This window comes from Carcharodon carcharias, chromosome 15 (assembly GCF_017639515.1).
Source record: "Carcharodon carcharias isolate sCarCar2 chromosome 15, sCarCar2.pri, whole genome shotgun sequence".
Taxonomy (NCBI): domain Eukaryota; kingdom Metazoa; phylum Chordata; class Chondrichthyes; order Lamniformes; family Lamnidae; genus Carcharodon; species Carcharodon carcharias.
This window is the reverse complement of record NC_054481.1, coordinates 19,157,074-19,172,380: the sequence shown is the minus strand read 5'-3', so window position 1 is coordinate 19,172,380 and position 15,307 is coordinate 19,157,074. Positions and strand designations below refer to the sequence as shown.

The window sequence follows — 15,307 nt, the reverse complement described above, 5'->3', positions numbered from 1 at the left end:
CTTCAAAAAAAAATGAAAGAAAGTATTTCCCTTCAGGTTCTTTGGATTCCTTAGCCTGCCCCAAAAGGCAGGAGCTGGAGATTTACATAAATTCGTTCATTACCAGAAAGCTTTTTCAATAGTTAGTGCCTGAGTTTTTTTAGGGTGTAATTATTTCGATTGCTTTGCCACTAGAAGTGCCTGAGCAAAGTATTTAAAGGAACAGTGTAGGCTAAACACCATTTCACCTTAGAACCTAAACATCAAAACCATGTGGCAGTCCCCAGATTATATAGATCAGCCAGTGCTCTGCGAAAGCTAACCTGGATTCTGTGCTTTGTATTTTGCAGATCAGTTTTTTTCATATTTAATTATTATTGACTTTGAATCCACCTGCTGGAAAAATGGAAAATCTCGTTATAGTCCAGAAATAAGTGAGTATAAATGTCGTAAAATACAATTGTGTACATTAAAAGGGCTTTTTAAAATTTGTTTGTAACTTCTACGTGAGTTATTACATTTTTCAAAGCAGAAAGATGCAACCTGTAAACAGAGTAAGAAGTTTGAAAAGTTTTCTGATTTACAGTGTGCAAGGGTACGGGGAAAAGGCAGGAGACTGGCACTAAGTCATAATGCTCATTCAGAGAACTGGTGCAGACACAATGGGCTGAATGGCTTCCTTCTGCGTCATAACATTCTGTAATGAAAGGGGAGCTGAGTGACAGTGAGCCACATGCTCTCCTCATGTTGTTGATTTCTGTGCTTCTCCAATTCTGGTCCCTTGCGTGTCCCTAGTTTTTATCAGTCCACCATTGGCAGCCATGTCTTAAGCTGCCTGGGCCCTAAGCTCTGGAATTCCCCCTGTAAACCTCCCCAACTTTTTAGCTGGCTCTCCTCCCTTAAAGTTAATTCCTAAAACCCACTTCTTTGACTAAGCTTTTGATCATCTGTCTGTCTCCTTTTGTGGCTTGGTGTTGAGTTTTGATAAATAACACTCTTCATGAAGTGCTTTGGGACATTTTGCTATTTTAAAGGCACTGTGTAAGTTATTATGATATCTGAATTGGAACAAGCCTGCTTGAAAATGTGGAAGAAAATCTTTTGTTTTAGAATATTTCTGGACTTTGACAACGTTGGTGATTTTGAAGCGTTTTTGTTCTTTACTTTTCTCTAATCTAGTTGAATTCCCAGCAGTGCTGCTCAACACTTCCAATGGAGATATTGAGGTTGAATTTCACACATACGTTCAGCCTCAGGAACATCCAATCCTGTCTGCGTTTTGCACAGAACTCACTGGCATTGAGCAGGTATGCAGGATAATACGCGTCTAAGTCATTGGAGAGAAAGGTAGCATCTCACTTGCTGAAATATTGGCTTGCACACTGGGGCCCACATGCCCCTTTTCTACCCTTTTTTAAAAAAAGTTGCTGGGTGCCCCTGTAAAACTCACCACTTGTAAAGCAAGGGCCACGAATCTTGGTGGCCCAGGAAAGACCTGAGTTAGAAGAGGGCTTTTATTAAAATTTTGAATTTTTAAAAAATAAAATCAGGCCAGTTCACCATTCCTATGGGTCAAGTTGTTTATATGGACCGCTCAGATCAGTTGATTTAAACACTGCATCATTGCATGATGTGCAAGGACCAATTATAGATTTCCGTTAAGTATGGGTATTAGTGATATGGAGCTGAGCTGGGTAAATGCAGCTGAGGTACAAATCGGCCATGATCTAATTTAACAGCAGAGCTGGCTCTAGGGCCGAGTGCCCTACTCCTGTCCCTATGTCCCTAGGCTGCTGGAAGACAACACAGCTTAAAGCTCCGCATTTTAAATATATAGATGACCATTTTTCAGTATGGTTTGCAGTATACTGAGACCCCAAGATTTTCCTCTGGTGTGCAGTAGTAGAATTGGGTACGTGTAACTATTGAAAGTCTTGGAAATTTGCAGGCTCACTGTCTGTTTTAACATTTCCAGTGGCAAGTTGAAGCTGGAATTCCTCTTGGAATATGCTTGTCACAGTTTTCCCGCTGGATTCAGAAGCTGCAGCAAGAGAAGAGCATTGTTTTCATAAAGGACATGTCTCAGAAGTGTGGCCTTGAATCAAGACCCTGTGCTTTTGTAACGTGGTCAGGTATGGTCGACAGTTGCTGATAAATTTAAGTCATTTACTCCATTTGAACATTGAAGAGCTACACTAGAACAGTAGCTCACTAAATTATAAGGAGCCAAAAATACCATTCATTCTGTTTTAAAAGCAATTATGCTTCCTCCTCCACTGATTGTTTTTTCTCTGTATATTCAATAGTTAACATATTTGTGCTCAATTTTAAGAAGTACGCATCTCTGTGGCAGTTTAATTTGTGCCTTTTAAGGGCTAATTTCTTGCAGTAAAATTCTGGTAAATGTTTCTTACAATATAAAATCTGTGTCTTTAACTTTCCACCTTTGGAATTTATGTACAAATTCCACAGTGTGCGCATGATCCAGAATTGTACAAGCTATATTTAATCGCATACCCTTTGATTTCTGTAGACTGGGATCTGGGAGTGTGCTTGCACTATGAATGTAAAAGGAAAGATCTCAGAAAACCGGCTGTTCTGAACAGCTGGATTGACCTCCGAACAACCTACAAGGTATGCACACAAGGGGCTGGAGATGGTCCAACTCCGTGTTGATGACTGCCAGCAATAAATGCTGAAAATATATAGGTCAGTCAGCATCTACAAAAGAGGAAAGGCAGGTATTTGTCAATTCCGGTGTGTAACCTTTCATCAAGGCTGAAGGATAATCTGGGCTTTTTTAATAAGGTTGTGAAGAAAAATTGAGAGAAAATTCGGGGAAGGAGAGATTCAACAGATACTGAAATCACCAAGAGGGTGTAAATGGATTGAGTGATGGGCAAATTGCATCATAAAAAACTGTTAAAGAAACCAATTTTAAAAATTACTGGTAAAACAACTGGAGGAACATTAAATGAACTTAAGAACATGCATAGCGTGCAAAAGGCTCATGAGGGGCCCACAAAGCAAACTGAAAGTAGAGAAAAATTAAACAAAGGGGAAGGCAAGCTGCTAATGTCCCTGATCTGAAATGAAATAGAAAATACTAGAATAACACATCAGTCCACCAGTATGGAGAAGGCAAAGAAAATAGGCCAATTCCACAGCCTCAATGCTCAGTCAGACGTTAGGGGTGATGACTGGTTTCTGCTCCAAGTGTCAATATACCTTGATTTTCTACTTGCCGCTCCCTACAAGGTTAGCAAATAAAATGGAGGAAATTGCTGCATTTTGGGGTTATTCAGGGCAGTGTTCTGATCAGTATAAAATTAAGATACTGATGCTTGTGTTGAACTTCATTGAACAGTAGGAGATCAAAGATTGAGAGCTGCATTGGGACAGGGGAATCAGTCCAAGTGGCACAGCCACCATTTGTTTTATTCCTTCATGGGACGTGAGCATTACTAGCTAGGCCAGCATTTATTGCCTAACCCTAATTGCCTTGAGAAGATGGTGGTGAACCGCCTTCTTGAACCACTGCAGTCCATGTGGTGTAACTCTTTTGGAGTAGTCCATGTCGTGTAGGTACACTCACAGTGCTGTTAGGGAGTTCCAGGGTTTTGACCCAGTGACAGTGAAGGAGTGGTGATACAGTTCCAAGTCAGGATGGTGTGTGGCTTGGATGGGAAGTTGCAGGTGGTGGTGTTCCTTGTTGCCCTTGTCCTTCTAGATGGTAGAGGTTGTGTGTTTGGAAGGTGCTGTTAAAGGACCCTTGGTGAGTTCCTGCAGTGCATTTTGTAGATGGTACACACTGCTGCTACTGTGCATCGGTGGTGGAGGGAATGAATGTTTTAAGCCATGATGGGCTTGGTGGCCCTCTATCTGTGCTATAAAATTTCATGATTTCTCCCACAGCATTGCCCAAAGCCTAAAACACTCCCTCCATTTGAGAAAGTAATTCTTGTGTTCTTTCTTTAATCTAGAATGCTGCAGTCACCAATAATGTAGCCCCGCTGTACAATGGGGAGACGGAGCAGTGTTTAGCAACCATTTTGCTAAACATCTCCACCCTATCCACCTTTATGACCCTGACCTTCCTGTGGCTCACAACTTTAACCCTCCCCGCACAATCCCACTTTGAAAATGACATGGAAAATGAAGTTGATAGAGGGTTAAACTAAACTGGACAAAGTTGGCTGTTGCAAAATAATGAATTAGAGCACAGCCAAGGAACCTGACTAAAACATTCAAGAATAGGTGCTGATGGAAAAGCAATATATATTTTTCTTCCTATTACTTTGGCCATTTTTCTTTAAAATGCCGCTGCTCGGCAAATGATACATTTATCCAGTTCCGTAACCGTATAGCTCAAATTGACGTGTTTGTTTTTTTTGTGGTAAATGGTCTGAGTTGACTTGTGTTTGTGTGGCAGCTGTTCTATAACCGAAAGCCAAAAGGCCTGAATGGAGCTCTGCAGGATCTGGGCATAATGTTTTCAGGACGTGAACATTCTGGTAAGAAGTGCATGTTGCATTGTTAAATGTCTCAGTAGTTGTGGTTGGCTTTATAGAAATGGAATAGGAACAGGAGTAGCCTATTCAGCACCTTGAGCCTGTCCTGCTATTTAATTATGTCATAGCCAATCTGTATCTTATATGGTTATATTAACTCTCAATACCTTTCCCTAACAAAAATCTTTTATTCTCAGTTTTGACATTTTTAATTTACCTCTAGCCTCAGCTTTTTGAGGGAGAGTGTTCCAGATTTCCACTACCCTTTGTTAAACATCTAACAGCCATTTGAAGGAGACCAGAAGTCGATCTTTACTCAGTTTAGATTTAGTCACAAAGTGAAACATTACAGGCGTAAAGCTCCTCACCCTACTCACCACCCCAGTATCAATAAGTCTCTCTTTATGTGTGTTCAAATAGTGAATGCCCTCCTCCCTATTTACATTACAACATGCCTCTCTTCCAGAACACCCAGTAACTTAGTACAAGCACTCCTTTTGGTACAAACCATCTAATAACTGATGGATTGCACCAATCCATTTGATCTTGGAGATTTCCTTTTTTACTAACGTTTGTTTCATGCTAGGAAGGTCTATTCTTAATCTTTTCTCACTTACAATTTTTGTCATGTGAACAATTATCCATGTAATGTTCAATGGGAAACCTGTTTTGAGAATACCCCTTGTATAGAATTTTTTATTTGATAAATAGAACCCAGATCCACTGCTTCCACAATATCGGTTGTTCCTGCTGCTAAAATACTTAACAACCCTTTCTATTTTCTTGGCTTCTGAGTCAAAAGGGCAACATTTCCCATTTCCACCCACCAAAAATATTATTGAACCATCTGCACTTGAATATCCATCAGGAAGATTGACATGAAAGACACCACTGCAAATAATTAATTTCATATTCTTGGGTCACCCAAGGATGGAATTTAAGTACATGTTTCTCCTTATCTAATTTTTAAAATGTTTCATTTGCGCTTAAAGCATCCTTGATTTTTAGGGTGCGTCATTGTGTGCTTAGGCCAGAATTTTACACTTCTCCCACTCTTCCCACCCGGTTGTGTGAAATTGAAGGGATGGGATTCCCTCTGGGTTCCTGCCCGCCCTGACAGCTCAGTGATTTTTATGCTGGGATGGGCAAGGCCTCAGACGGGAAGCTTGCCATTGCCCTAATTGAGGTCCTTTGGCCGCTTAAGGGCCATTTCCCACCCAACCTCAGATTTTTAGGTTGGCGTGAGGATTGAACTTCTGTGGGGGAAGCCTGGAAAAGAACAGAGCTAACATTCTTGGGTGGAAAGGGTGTGGGGGCTCCTTGATCAGAAACCCCCTTCTGAATTCCAGCGACCCCCAGCCCCCACCGTTAAGATCAGGTGGCCTTTGGGAAGCCAGCGCCTCCAGCTTTTTCTCCGAGACCAGATCGGCCCCTTCGCCCCCCCCACCCCCGTCCAAGCCTTCCCTACCCTCCCTGCCATGGGACCCCTTGAACTTACCTGGGCCTTCTCTCCTCAGACATAGGCTCCAACGTCCTCCTGAACTTCCTCTTCTGTCTACTGCAGCACTGTTGGATGTCAATCAAGCTGGCTGCTCTTTAAGGCGGGACTTCCTCCCGAGTGAGGGGCAGAAGTCCCACCTCCAGCCACTTAACACTCATTCAAGCGTGAAATGGCTGCAGGGTACTCTTGAGTCAGTGGAAATGTGTTCCCCGTCGACTCTTCAGATGGTGGGAAGTGAGAGCCTTTCATTTGCAAAATTTTGGTCTTAGCCCAATACAACAAAACTAGCATCCAGTTTGGTCTGAGTGCATAACCAATTCATCTGACCAATCAAACTCTGCAACTGCTCCATTTCTTCTTAAGATGGAACACCATCTTTCTGTGATGATCTAGCATGATTAACCAGAGCAGGAGTAATATGCTCTAAATAACATTGCTGATTCAAAGTTACTCCAGACCTATTCTGTTTGATGGCTAAATCAAATGAATTTAAAGGCCCATGAAGCTTGACTTCCAATCTTAACATCATTAATAAAACATTTCTCGTTCCATAGTACCACCCCATAAGAAATCATCAACATGTGTTATGAGGATCTCTGAAAGTTTCCCTATCTGATATGTGAAAACATGCAGGATCTGCTTTTAGTTGAACGTAGCCTACTTTCAGATTCTGAGGCATCATTCAAGCCATAAACTCTTTTGTTTAGTTTCCATAGTTTCCCTTCTGCACCGCTTGCTTCTTTGGCTAGTTTCAGGATCACTTCTCTCTGAAATTTGTCACTCTACCGAAATGTGTTTTTATGTCGATTGATCTACACTCCCATGAATATGTGGCCAAAAGAGCTAAAAAGACCTTCAGGATTACTTTTCCCACTGTGGGAGAGTCCATTCTAACATCGGTATTGCCTAGTCGCTCTACAAAACGCCAAGCAACTAGCCTGAAGTCCCATCTGCAAGGATTTTTTCTGTACAAATCCATCTGTGCGACAAGGCTAACTGTCCCCTATCTGGTACTTCAGAACAAACTCCAAATTCCTTCCAGCTCTCATTCTTTTTGGTTTGCTTCTCTTATTAGCTTAGATTATTGCCAGCCACCAAAACTTCGTGGTCACAGGGATTTCTGCTCTTAGTCCTATCTCAGCACTACTCTGCAGCCCTTCTTTCATTGTGTAATCTATTCGATCTGAGGCCTCTCCTGATACTTGGGGCAGAATTTTGATGTCGGCATGCGGGGGTGGTCCCGGCACGCCGACATGTAAAAAGACGCGCGGTGACATCAGGCATGTGTCCTGACATCACGCGCATCATTTAGATATTTTACCCGGCGGGCATGCGCCAGAAGCGGCTGCACACCCTCCTGTTAAGGTCATTAAAAACCCAATTAAAGTACTTATCAGCGCTGCCCGTCCAACCTTAAGGTCGGCGGGCAGGTGAAGAGCCCAAGCGGCCTTCGCGTTTCTCAGGAAACTTCATCCACGGGCGAGATGAGGTTTCCTGAAGGTTTTATAAAATAAATATTTTTTGCACAGTTCATAAACATGTCCCAGCTCATGTGACACTGTCACATGAGGGGACATGCTAAACACTTTTTAACTTTATTACTTCAGAACTTTTATGTTCTTAATCAGCACCGTGCCTCAGGGAGATTTCCGCACTCTTTTTCGCGTGCATGCGCAAAAGAGCGCAGGCCCCAACTCCCCCCCCCACCCGCACAGGTAACGCCGAGCGCTACCAGCCGTGCGTCACGCTGGACGGGCCTTAAATGGCCGATCCACGTAAAATGGTGGCGCACAGCTGATCGTGGGCAGCGGATTGGTTCCGGGCCTGTTCCCGCTCCCGACCAGCCTGCCTGATGTACAGAAAATTCTCCCCTTGGAATCCAGGAACTTGCAATTCTTTAGTCTACTTTGTATAACTAAAAGCTTTAATTCAAACCTGTGGTAAAGCAGCACTTGACACAAAGCAGTAAAGTTTGCCCAAGTAAATGAAAGTCATTTTTTAAAAATACTGTAGAACCTAATTGAGATTTTGCAAGATTTATTTTCATATAATGAAGTTTAGCTTCTATAATTCATTAACAAATAAGAGCAAAATGTATACATTCCTGTAAATCCCTCTTAAACTTGTATTAAAACTAAAACAGTAAGCCTACTTTTTAGCAACAAGCAAGACTTATTTTAAATATATGTCAAAAAGCAGAACGCAATGTTCTGATTAGTTACTGCACTCTGATTTCTCACTCCTCTTAATGTTGAAAATAGGCCTGGATGATGCCCGCAACACTGCTCATCTTGCCTGGCAGATGATCTGTGATGGCTGTACCATGAAAATCACCAAATCATTGGATATGGTGAGTGGCCATTGGTGAGTTCTACACCTTCATACTTGTTGGACCTGTTATACAGGATAAAAATTTGACAACTATCATCACTCCAGTAATCTAAGTTATAATGCGTGATACTTTAAATGTTCATAATCAAACAGAGTATCTTGTGGCATTTTCAATAGGTTGCACCCATGAGGAATCCAATCATAACACTACCGACTGCAATCTCACTTGAAGACGGCAAAACAACCCACACAAGTCATGAGGTTCTAGGCACTGGCAGCAAAACTTTTTTGTTGTCTGAAAACTCTTCTGGCAGCACCAAAAAAGCTGAAAATGGTCAGATGAGCACAAACTGTGAACATAGTAGCGTAGTAAAGCAAACAAAATTGGTTTTGGCATCTTGCCCCAAATCTTCCAGCCAGCTTATGACGACTGTGGACTCCAGAAAATGCAGTGATGTAAATGTTCATTCTGAGTGTTTACTATCATCCAGGACCCTGATCAATGGACTTTGTACTTCCACTGATCTTTGTAAAGCACAGAAATCGAGACTGCATTTGATCAACAATGTTAAAAATCAAATTACGGTAGGAGGTGTGGAAACTAAACCCAATAATAGTCCAAACAACCTGTTGCTCATGTCAACTACTGTTGAGTCGGTTACCAGTGTCTCTAATCTAGATATTAGCTGCTCAGAGTCTGAGGTTCCCTGGGAAGACTGGGAAGATGTTGCCATACTACCTCTATCAGGTAATGAGTATCCCAAAGACTATGAGGGACAAGAAAAAAACTGTAAAGCGTCAAGTGTGCTTGAAGAGGAGAACACACAAGACTGTTCAATTCCAGAGCCACCACTAAAGAATAGAAAGGATGACAAATTGACTGGCCAGTTAGAACCTAAGAAGCATCAGAAAGTCATATATAGGAGCTCTCAAACAACGATCTATGACGTTGCTGAAGTTATGAAGCAAGCTGAACGTCGGTCCATCTTCAAAGTACCTACCATGAAGGTTCCTATTGTCCGGTCCAACTCTTTCAGTGAAAGTACTGAATCTTCACGTTCTATTCGCTTCTCTAGATCAGATAACTCTTTATGCATTGGCGTTAAAAGGAAAGACACACATTCAAGTCCCTGCAAACCTCATGCTTCTAAAAAACCATCATTTAATGTTTATTCAGACAAAAGTTTGTCCTCTAACTGTTCTCTACCTTTAATTAATAAATCCATTTCAAGAGTTATTCCTCCCACAACCAATGCCCACCAGGCACTTCGGAAATTGAATGGTGAAAAGATCACTCCTCCTCTATGTGGCTGTGGTCGTAGAGCTAAGAGGCTTACTGTGTCTAAAATGGGCCCAAACCAAGGGAAAGCCTTCTATTCCTGTGCAGCGGGGAAAAGAAATGCAGAGGACAGCAAGGGTTGTGGGTACTTCAAGTGGGAGTGGGCACTGAAGAAGGAGAAAAGCTTTTCAGCCTCATCTGCTAATATTTCTGGTACAGGTTCATCTGGAACCTTCCCTTCTTCCCAACGCAAACATCTAGGCCTCCGATTTTCTTTTTGAAGCTAGTGATATAGTTGTCATGTCTAGAGTGTTTTCTAGTTTGTATGATTTATAGAGCAGTGATATCAGTCTGGCCTATAGGAAGGTTGAGCTAGAGCAGTAAGTTACGGCAATTGAGTTTCTGAAGTGCTTTCAACTAAATTGTCTTCCTTTTTTTGTGTGCACTTATGTTGAACGTACATGATTTTAACTTTCTATACCGAGCCTTGTGTAAGTATTTTATCCAACTTCCTTTGCATCTCTTGGATCATGTGCAGTGACATATTCCATGGGTAATAGTTGTACACCTACAAGTCTAAAACGTGAGAGTCTAACTGATAAAGGGATTGTGGGGAAGGCATCATAGTTCAACCCAATATTGTCCTGCTTAACAACTTCCAGCATTGCTGCTTTTGTGCCTCTCTCGAGCATTCCCTCTCCCCTCTTTTGTTCTCTCCCCACCCCTTAATAATTTGCAGCATCCCAATGCTAATTATGGCCACATGAATCATGACATTCCTGCAAGTTCATTTTAATAAATTGAGTACCATGGGCGGTGCATTTATTTTAAATCAAGAAATAATAACAAACATTTGAAATTTTTTTTTCGTAGAAGTGGATGTCTTCTTTAAGTAATGAATAATGTTCTAATGGGGAACTTTGGCTACAAAAAAGACTGGACAAGCCCAATTGTGATAGAGACCAAAGGGCGAGATTTAACTTGCCCAAAACCCATTCAAGTTCACGTACCCAGGGTTAAAATCAGGACTGAAATTTCCAGTGTGCTGTCAATTTCAACTGGATTTTCAACACTTTCATCACTGGCTAAGTAATTCCAACCTAGTGATCAAGTCATCGTTTACTGTTTAAGCTAACTACTAGATTCTTTGCAAGGATAGAGAAATATCGTTCAATGACCAGTTCATGATTATTCCACATTGACTCGGTTTTTAAATGTTCTAATGCTTAATTTTATCTTTATTTTATTTTTATGTTCTTAATTACTTTTGCAATGCAGTTACTTTTATAATGTGAAGTCCTTTGAGGTGTTCAGAGGCATAGGTCCTATTCTAAATGCAAGCTTTCCTTTATATTAAAAGGTTATTTAGCACTGAGTACTTTAGTACATGAGTACCTTTTGTATGTAAATGACTGCAGATTGGTTTTGCAAACAAAGCAGCATTGGGGCTCTGGTCATGTGGAAGTGCCAGCCTTGCCAAATTTTGCAAGTCTAGTTCTCCCCGTAATTTAAAAAGACTCCCAAAGCATAGAAGACGTGTGGAGGAAGTCAGGCCAGTAGCAATCTGGCCAGAGTGTCATAAAATCAAGCCAGGTGGCGGTTCTTAAATAACTGCTGTAGTCTCTTAAAAAAGGAGACAATTTTTGTATATAAGCAAGAAAATTATCTCCTGGCATAAAAGACCAAAAGCAGAGATGTGGGCAGAAGTGGGTCATCATTCAGTAAAGATCTTTAGGTGAGGTGGGGGTACTGTTGTAGCAAATGAGGCAAATCACTTTGTAGATTTGGGTCACTTGCTTGAATTATAATTGAAGATTCAGTTATGTCATTTTCTCCCCCAAGTGCTCTGGTTGAATGCTTTTCTTTTTCTTAACTAACCTGATGAAATTGACTCCCATTGTCCTGTTATCTGCTAGCAGAGAAGCGGCACCCAGGAGAGTAACAATGAAATCCTTTTGAGACCTGGGCCAGAGCTCTGTATCTTAAGTACATGTACTTCTTTATTTCTCTGTAATCTGTGTCATAGCTATAGGAGAACAGCTTGCTCAGAGTAGCTAGCCACAGTGTTCAGGTCTTCAACTTTAGAACTAGGGTGTTGGCAGGCCCCATATTCCAGAGCACTCTGCTCCTTATCAGTGCCTGTGGAGTAAACCAAATTGGCTGAATACTTCCATCTTTGATGTGCAGAATCCTTGGAGGCTGAATAGGTATCTATATGGTGTCCTCCCGGATACGATGCTTGGGTTATAGCCGATTGTTTCATCTAATTTTTTGCTCTTTGTTACTGAACGTTGCAGTAATTGTATATGGCTTGTTATGCCACTTCAAAGGGAATTAAGAATAAACCACAAATTGCAGAACTGGGGTCACGAATAGACCTGACAAGATAAGGATGATAGGCTCCCTACTCTGAGTGACATTAGTGAGCCATTTAGGTTTTTATGTCAATCTAATTCTAGCCCAAAAATGATCAATTTATTCAATTTCACAACTTTCCATAGTGAAATTTGAACTGGCCCTATCTGAGTTACCAGCCCAGTATAAAATGCACTATGGTACCTTTCCTTTATCTTTGAATATATTCTGTAGACTTTTTTTTTGGTTCTTTCAGAGTATGTGGTTGTTGCTGGCTAGACCAGCATTTATTGCCCATCCCTAACTGTCCTTGAGAAGGTGGTAGTGAGCTGCCACCTTGAACCACTGCAGTCCATGTGGTGTAGGTACACCCCCTGTGCTGTTAGGAAGAGAATTCCAGGATTTTGACCCTGTGACAGTGAAGGAACATCAATATATTTTCAAGTCAGGATGGTGTGTGGCTTGCAAGGGAACTTGCAGGTGCTGCCACGCATTTTATGTTCTTGTCCTTCTTGCTGTTAGAGGGCGTTTGCAAGGTGCTGTCGAAGGAGCCTTGATTAGTTGCTGCAGTGCATCTTGTAGATGGTACACATTGCTGCCAATGTGCATCAGTGATGGAGGGAGTGAATGTTTAAGGTGGTGGATGGGGTGCCAATCAAGTGGGCTGCTTTGTCCTGGATGGCATCGTGCTTCTTGAGTGTCGTTGGAGCTACACTCATCCAGGCAAAGTGGAGAGTATTCCATCACACCCGATTTGTGCCTTGTATATGGTGGATGGGCTTTGGGGGGTCAGGAGGTGAGTTACTCGCCACAGAATTCCCAGCCTCAGCACTGCTCTTGTAGCCACAGCGTTTATGTGGTTGGCCCAGTTCACTTTCTGGTCAATAGTGACCTCCAGGATGTTGATAGTGGGGATTCATGAAATTCGCTGCTGTTAATGCCATTGAATGTAATGGGGAGATGTTGGATTCTCTCTTGTTGAAGATGGTTATTGCCTGGCATTTGTGTGGCAAGAAAGTAACTTGCCACTTATCAACCCAAGCCTGAATGTTGTCCAGGTCTCGCTGCATATCGACACGAGCTGCTTCATTACCTGGCGAGTTGTGAATGGTGCTGAACGTTGTGCAATCATTTGCGGATATTCCCGCTTCTGACCCTATGATGGAGGGAAGGTCATTGATGAAGCAGCTGAAGATGGTTGGACTTAAGACACGACCCTGAGGAACACCTGCAGCGATATCCTGGAACTGAGATATTGACCTCCCACAACCACAACCATCTTCCTTTATGCTATGTATGACACCGGCCAGTGGAGAGTTTTCTCTCTGATTCCCATTGACTCCAGTTTTTCTAGGGCTGGTGCAAGATAAAATTACTTGCAAAATTTGGTGCAATGGCTTTTTAAAGTTGGATCCAAGCTTTGCATTCCTTGGTTGTAGATCATGTATCCAATAATTGATAACCAGATTACTGACTATGACTTATGTGGAAAGAATTCTGCTTTTTCTCGCATTGAAAACAAATCTATATATAGCATTAAACGTAATTCAGAAATCAACTTCAATGTGGTTTAATTTATTTGAATTTAATATAAAACCAATATGTAGTTCTTCTTCCGTGGTTACAATGCGAGCAGTTTCATATTGTTAAATTTGGTGTCATGTTCCAGTGTAATATTAACCTTGTCAATACTTCAAAAGTTTGAACACAGACAGAATATTAAAATGGCTGCTGCCAACCATGTGACATTTCGGATTTCAAGCTCCGGACAGTCTTAGGTCCCAGGGAAATACCTAATTAAATATGGACATTCACAGTCATCGAGAAATTCACTCATTTCTTTTTAAGGATGGACTGTCAAAAAAGAACTATAGCATTTCTGTTTCACCATGGACAAAAGAAATAACAAAACTCAATTTGTATTGACGAATGTGAATTTTAAGGTGTCAAATGACAATATGACACCCCATTTTGGAAAAGGACTTTGAACTTGTATAAGTCACATGGTGTGGAAACCATTTTGTTGCCTGCTTTTAAAATAACAGCAAAAACCTGTTCCATCAGAAAGCCATAGAACCAGCTGCACGCCATCTAAGCAACCAAGGTAATATGCAGCAATACCTTGAAAGTGGGAGAAGGACTTTTTTTTCCGCCCCACTCCCCTACTACCAGCCACCGCTCCACCGCCCCCCCCCCAAACCCCAAGTTCTAATTTCAAGTTTGCCTGAGAATCAACCTCCTGGACATTCAACTACAAGAAACCTTGCAACTTACTGAGAATCCTCTGTTTTACAAAACCCTCACTTCAACTAAAGCATCAACTCATCTAAGAAACTACTTGCCTGCCCCGCAAAAGACTGAGACAATCATAAGTTGTAATTGTATTGTTTTACCTTCATCTGCATCTAACCTTTGTGTGTTTGTGTAATAGCGTGTGAGAATTAAGTGAGTAAGATGTCATGTTTTAAGCCTCCAGAGCAAGCGTGTGGCAGTAAATAATGTTCTTTTTAAAAAAAAGCTCTCAAAGCTTGCTGCTGGGATTATTTAAATTGGGACCAACACTCTGGGAGTAAGAAAGCCTACATCTTTTATATACAAACATATTGATCACGGGCAATAAAAATAGAAACACATTTTGTCCCTGACAGTTGGGCACTAGAAACATGGGTTCAAAGTATGAAATCTCTCAGATCGTAGCAATAATAGTACATTGTCACATGGGGCAGAAAAAAGAGAAGGGAGTGTGTCACTCTTCAACTTGTACTTTATTGACAAAGAACAGGTAAAAGGACATCTTACAACTTTATAATACATGTCTGCTTTATCATCTTGAACAAAACCCATAATCTGTTATGCCTTGTAACAAGTCAGTTAACATATAATTTATATTATCTTCAGAGTAGTTGAATTCATTTTTTTTGTTTTTTATTAATGATTCATTTTTACAATGTTGTACAAGAATGATTTAGGTGTCAGGTTTTTTTTCCCATTTTTTTCATAACTCATTTCTTTTGATTTTCCCACTAATGGTCTTGGCAGTTGCTTCACAAATTCAATCTGTCAGGAAAGAGAAAGGTAGTTCGTAACTAGTGTATGTTCAGAAAGGCCAAACCTCTTTACCAAGAACTTGTAAATGTTTGCCAAAATTTCAATTTACCATGACTATTCTGAAAAAGTGAAATTTTAAATAAAGCAAGATCCAGTCATGTTTCTACTACATATGCACAACTTTTAATGCTGCTTGATTTATGTCGGCAGGTAATTCTAAGTTTAAATTAAATGGCCAAACAGAGGGATAGTCTAGGTGCACTGGACCGTGGAGGGGTAATTGTGAGAGTGGGATTGGCCAGG

General features: G+C 41.2%; 1 protein-coding gene across 6 annotated transcripts in view; it reads left to right on the top strand.

The window, feature by feature from the left end:
• The window catches only part of eri2 (ERI1 exoribonuclease family member 2), a 106,369-nt gene extending 95,393 nt beyond the window's left edge, over positions 1–10,976 (top strand). For all 6 annotated transcript variants that reach the window (XM_041206736.1, XM_041206733.1, XM_041206732.1 and 3 more), the window contains 7 exons: positions 330–413; positions 1,159–1,286; positions 1,955–2,111; positions 2,513–2,613; positions 4,412–4,493; positions 8,253–8,341; positions 8,500–10,976. In XM_041206736.1, the coding sequence (XP_041062670.1) occupies positions 2,057–2,111; positions 2,513–2,613; positions 4,412–4,493; positions 8,253–8,341; positions 8,500–9,882 (1,710 nt within the window). In that variant the 5' untranslated portion in view covers positions 330–413; positions 1,159–1,286; positions 1,955–2,056 and the 3' untranslated portion in view covers positions 9,883–10,976. The remainder of the gene's footprint in view (positions 1–329; positions 414–1,158; positions 1,287–1,954; positions 2,112–2,512; positions 2,614–4,411; positions 4,494–8,252; positions 8,342–8,499) is intronic.
• Positions 10,977–15,307: the final 4,331 nt, after the last annotated feature.